The sequence below is a fragment of the Ostrea edulis genome, chromosome 5, assembly GCF_947568905.1.
Source record: "Ostrea edulis chromosome 5, xbOstEdul1.1, whole genome shotgun sequence".
NCBI classification, from domain to species: Eukaryota; Metazoa; Mollusca; class Bivalvia; order Ostreida; family Ostreidae; genus Ostrea; species Ostrea edulis.
In genome coordinates, this window is record NC_079168.1 from 21,506,743 (window position 1) to 21,512,745 (window position 6,003).

The window sequence follows — 6,003 nt, forward strand, 5'->3', positions numbered from 1 at the left end:
ATTCCGAAGGGACGTTGTGTTTGTTTTGAACAACCAAGGCATTTTTTGGCGTTTGAAGTCCAAGTAGGCTGTGCAATGTGGTTTTTAGACTATGGAATACGAAATAATTATTCTAAAGATGATATAATTTCATAGAATGCCATGTCATTAAAAAATCAATAATGAAGTTTTTAGGAGGTCAGGTGCGAGGCATGCGCGGTAGCTCTTGACAAATTAACTTCCTGTTCGTGATTTGCGGAAGCTCTGTCTAAAACGCAAAATTATCTCATTGTAGACGCAATCGTGGTAACAAAATGTGATGTATATTGTTTTTAGAGTCACTATGTATGCAGCTGCCACAAGGCAGTTGTCTATTTTACAATATAAATATACACAATTCGTGCGAAGTTGAAGGTCAGGTTGGCTTATTCACTTCTGTAGAATATTTATGCAAAAAGAAACAAAAACTCATCATGGTTTCATGAATTTGTCAATTGCGGATTAGTTCAAAACAGTAGGAATGTTTCCTCCAAGTTTTCCTGAAAACTTCAACGCACAAGAGTGGAAGGGTATATTTGTCCAAGCTCTTGAAAATGTAAGTTTTAAAATGCATTATTTGTCATGTAGTAGATCTACTAGTAGAGGTACCCAACCTGAGTAAGGGCAAAGCTTCTTATTTAACTTTCAGAGATGTAATCCATTGAAAGATTTTACTATACATTATTAAAAGTGTTTAATTTGCCCCAGCAAAAACTGACTGGGAGTTTCTTCTCCATATTTAGTTGAATGTTGTCGATTATCAAAACACAAGTTAAACCGAGTGAATGTGATACAAATTTTATACATGTGTACGTCGGTAATGATGTCTGCTTAATCATGTTAAATGTTGTGTGAGGTTTTCATTGTTTTAATTATTATTTTTTTTATGGTAGCTTTAAATAAATGGCAATTCTACTACCTCTTACTTTAGCGCTATTAACATCTCTAGTCCTGGTCCACCATGCCATTGGTCTCTTGCTGAGACAGAAACCAATTCTGTTATATTAAGTTTACATAATTATAGTATTAGCATGCTTGTTAAAGTGTATATCAGTCTGTGTACAGATTCTTGCTTTAAACATGATACATTTAAATGATCTAAAATAGAATCATTGATTAATTGCTATTTATTCAACTTTAATTAATTAATGCTTATTTTTTAAAGCAAAAATGCAACAACAACAAAAACAAACACCGAAAACCTGGGTATCTGATAACAAGACTTCACCATAAGGTACAAAGTACCTATTATATAACATGTATGATGATGATGTAAAGTTTGAAATCATACCAGTTAACAAGTATAGCTAATATAGATGTGCTAAATTTCAGTAATCTCAATTTCATGAGGTATCAAACCTGATCTAATGAAAATATGGACTCTACAAAGACTGGATTTGGTTATTTGAATAACTATAGAACATTTATGGATGATGACAAATTGAAAACATAATTCTGCCACAAACCCCAGGCTTTAAATTTCCAATAAACGTTTTGAAAACCTTGTAATTGAAACTCACTTACATTGTTACGTAAAGGGGTTTATTGGAGGTTTTATATTTTTGTGGCATTTGCAATGCCTGCATGTTTAACAACACCACTGTATTTGAATAGAAGTAACTACTTCATAGTTGGAATTGTTGAAGAATTACATCTAGAGCTCAGATATTTTGTTAAAAAGTGAGAACCTCACACTTGGGATGTAGTTTTTATTTTCTTATCTCTTGACCCACAACAAATTCCTTGTATACAGGCATTATTTCTTTTATTCCATTGTGTCCCTTTTCTGTTACACTTGTCAGAGCTATACATGAATAATTTTGATTGTTGTTTTCATTATGAAATTCACTCAAGTCAGTATGGAGTACAGATGTGATACTTGACACATTATTGTAGAATATTTAAATTTTTATAATAGGTTCAGCACCAAGTGCACCCAACATTGATAGCTAAAGAGGATGCTTTGCAATACATAGAAAGCCTGATCATCAGCCTGCTTGGAACACTGTGTGCTTCTCAGCCCCACTCAGTGCAGGATGTCACAGACAGGGTTAACAAGACCTTCCCAGACCCTATCGACAAGTGGGCAAACAGAGATGCCAACATTGCTCTGGAGAAGGGCAAGAAAAATTCTAACATTGTTTTGCCAGTGGAGAAAATTCATCAGTCGATTGTGAAGGTACAACTATTAATGATCATAGTATGATGTGCTGCAGGACTTGAATTTCTCCCTTTTTTAATTTCCATAGTTCTTATTGGAATTATAAATTTAAAAAAATTATTCAATTTAAAGCTATACAAGCTGTAACTGATGGTAAATAAATTGAAAAATAAACGAACAAATATTTAACATATTTGTGATTAAATACATATAACTTAATAGAATCGGAGTGAATCTGAAGCAATAAACCAGGCAATAAACTCATCAAATCAGCAGAAAATGTTGATTCATGAATCATTGTCATCAGGGTTGTCATTAGAAATTATTGAAGACGAGTCGCGGACTCATGGTTTATAAGCATCTTGAGTCCCACGAAAATTTTATGAGTCCCATGAAAATTTTATGAGTCCCATGAAAACTTGATGAGTCCCATGAATATCTAATGAGTCTTTTTTATATAAGACAATTAAAATGTAAGCAGTACACATCAATTTTAAGATTTATTTTTAATCATTCGTGACTTGGCCTCGGACAACTAGGCCTAATTGTCCGCGCCAAAAGAATTATTTCCCCGAATCTCCTATCATCACAACAACCCTATTCAATATTAAACAGCATTTTAATCAAATTATTATTGTGATAAAATAGATGCGTACTAGTTTTGTTTGCCGACGATCTGAAAATCCTACCAAAATTTACAAACTACGCTACTTTCGATTCCAATAAAAATGGCTACCGGAAGACGAACATTTATATTTAGATATAGATCCCAATTTGTAAAACAAACAAATTTAAATAAAGAAATAAGAGTAAATAACTGCCAGTGGCAAAACGTTCTTCATTTTCCATGTTATCTAATTATCTTTTGAATATTATATTCTAATTCGCACCTAATTGACTGACGCTAAACAAACAAGTCGGATTGGGGCGCTGTGAACTCGATGGTATTATTTCAGTTCATTGTAAGAGCGTAACATTTTACCTAGATTTTTTCCTACTACAAATTTTCATTTATACACAATATCAGGGCTTCTAAATAAAAAAAATTATGATTTATACTCGGAGTCCGTGACCATCTCTGACGCATGCACGGGACTCGCCATATCAGACAAACTTGCATCCCAACTGAATTTTCTGCGTCTAGGTTGCAGATTCTTGCGTTAGTGACAAACCTGGTCATCCTGTCGGTAATTCCTACCTGTAATCTCCGATGTGCATTGACCTCGGAGGTCACCAGTTCGAAAAAAAAGTGAAAGAGAGGCACTGAGCACGTGTCAGATTTGTAAACAATTTAACATGCCACTTTTATAGAAAATTCACTATCAAAATTTTATTTGAGAGGCACGTTTACGTAATTATTACTTTCTTACACTTATAGTACTTCTTGTTATTCATGAAACAATGTAATATTTTAAACAAACGGCACGTGAAGTTACTCACGTCAGTTTCCATCTTTGTATATGACGTTGGTCTCAGGAACCCAGTTATGTTCGGCAATCATTGTTTCCATGTCCGTGTATATGAGGCAATAGCATTTTATACAAAACGCTCATTGTAGGTATGCTCTCAAACAATATTCCTATGTTTATTTTGCTGATTTTTTCTTGAGATCTTGGGGATTATATTAGTCATACCGATGGGATTTGATTGATGCGTAAATGGATAGTTGAAAAATTGTCGTCAGTTACAGCTTGTATTGCTTTTAAGGAATTCCCCCAAAAGATATTTTTGTTAATGCTTTAGAACAGTAAGACAAAATTGAGTATTCGTAATCATATTGTTTTCCTTTAATTGATAAAACTCTGTCTGCGATGTTTGAATACAGACCATTATATAATAACAAACAATGTGTACTTCAATTGTATAAAATTCAGATAATGTCCAATGTTGAATTTTTACCATGGGTAGTGCAAGTTTCTCAAAGGAATATATTTAAAAAGATCTAGATGAAGGCAAGCAAGTATTCTGATGTTGCAGTATTATTTTCATTTGCCAGTAAGATTTGGCATTTTGCAACATAAAATTGGAAATGTTGAGTCCTATCAGGCTGTAATGATGACCAATGTAAATATCTGATAATTAGTGATTATCATTACACTTGTGTGTATTTATCTTAATGGATTCTTAATTTAGTATCTACAGGGCTGAAGCACAAGTATTATTGAATAATCTATGGTTGTACTGAATTAAAAAATTTATCCATAATTGTGCATGACAGATGCTCTAATTCAAAAAATCTATCCATAATTGTGCATGACAGATGCACTAATTCATGTTTACACCAAAGTCCATCAGCTTTGATTGAGCGAAGTATTAAACATATTTAGATAAGTCCATATTTTATGATGATGTGATCCCACAATTGTTAACTTGGTTATGTTGCTTGAAGAAATTCAAATTTATTTCAAGATTCTTGGTGTCCCCAGAAGTGAAAATTTGTAATAAAGTATGCATGTACATATCATGCTTAAAATGCATGATATGAGAATGAGAACACTGAAATTGTGAGCAACTGTAATTTATGACTGACAGACTTTCTCCATTGTGTACAAATGAAATTTTAACTGGTAGTCATAGCATGCATGAGTTTATATATATATATGTATGCAGTTCATAAACTTTGTAGGAAAAGGATTTCCTTGATATCAATAGACAAACTATTTAATAATTTGGTCTATTTATGTATTTGTACTATAATTGAACATGTGGAATGAGTATTGTGTATTGTACTTATAGATTAATATATATATTGAAGTTTGATATCAGCCTTGGGATAAACAGTTGTATGTCACATGTTGTATCGACACACTGAGATAAAATAGAGACATGACAAAACTGCACTTAAAGGGACAGGATACTAGTAGTCTGCATAGGAAGGTTATTTTGTCTTTATCAACTGCTACAGTTGTTGTGGTTGAATAGTTATACAGTATAAACTTCCTCTTCCTCCACATTTAAAGCCTTTGCCCATTTTACAACAGGGAGATAATGCACTCGTAAGGTCAGGATTGACGTCTGACCTACTTCTGTAGGTGGACCACTTAGGACTGCCGCATGGGAGGATAAAGAAAATTGTTAAACATCTTGTGAAGTTATTATGATAAACATGATAAATATTTTAAAGATATTCCTAGTCAAGAGTATACAGTTAGTCTTGGTAACATTTTGTAAATTTAGACCATTCTCATTATAATTTAGTCTTGGTAACATTTTGTAAAATTTAGACCATTCTCATTATAGTTTAGTCTTGGTAACATTTTGTAAAATTTAGACCATTCTCATTATTGCAGACTTAATTTATATATACATGCATTATAACTGGGTCAAGTACTGAAGTAGTAGCATGATGAATTTAAAGGGTGACATTTTTTGCGTGTTTTTTAAAATGACAATGTGCAGAAAACCACAGCCATCAGATGACTATCATGTTATGTAACACGGATCTATAAAAAAAAACACTATTTGAATATTGTTGGTTCTTTTTAAAGTAGAGTTACATTGCATATCGTTAAAAACAGATGACTGGTTTAACATTATAAAAGTGGAAAAGTGCAGTAAAAGTTTTCTAGTATTTGTCATTTGATTTTCAAGTGTTTCCTTTAAATATTAAGAATTTGAAATTTTTGCAAATTGATGCAGGCAATAAATTCCTTTAGGCATAGAAAACAAATTGTGTGGTTCCGGTTTCCTAACCTACCCTATATTTCAATCCCCTACCCGAATTTTTTAGTCCCCAACTACAGTATTTTGCCGAATATGATACACTTTTTTTCAAGAATTTTTTGGTGTGAGAAAGGGTGCGTATTATGTACCATAATAAGCAG

At 32.7% G+C, this 6,003-nt stretch overlaps 1 protein-coding gene across 2 annotated transcripts in view; it reads left to right on the forward strand.

Moving 5' to 3' along the window:
- The first annotated feature begins 433 nt into the window (after positions 1 to 433).
- Positions 434 to 6,003, forward strand: part of LOC125649149 (son of sevenless homolog 1-like) — a 24,217-nt gene continuing 18,647 nt past the window's right edge. For both annotated transcript variants that reach the window (XM_048876403.2, XM_048876404.2), the window contains exons 1-2: positions 434 to 574; positions 1,937 to 2,197. In XM_048876403.2, coding sequence (XP_048732360.1) covers positions 500 to 574; positions 1,937 to 2,197 — 336 coding nt within the window. In that variant the 5' untranslated portion in view covers positions 434 to 499. The remainder of the gene's footprint in view (positions 575 to 1,936; positions 2,198 to 6,003) is intronic.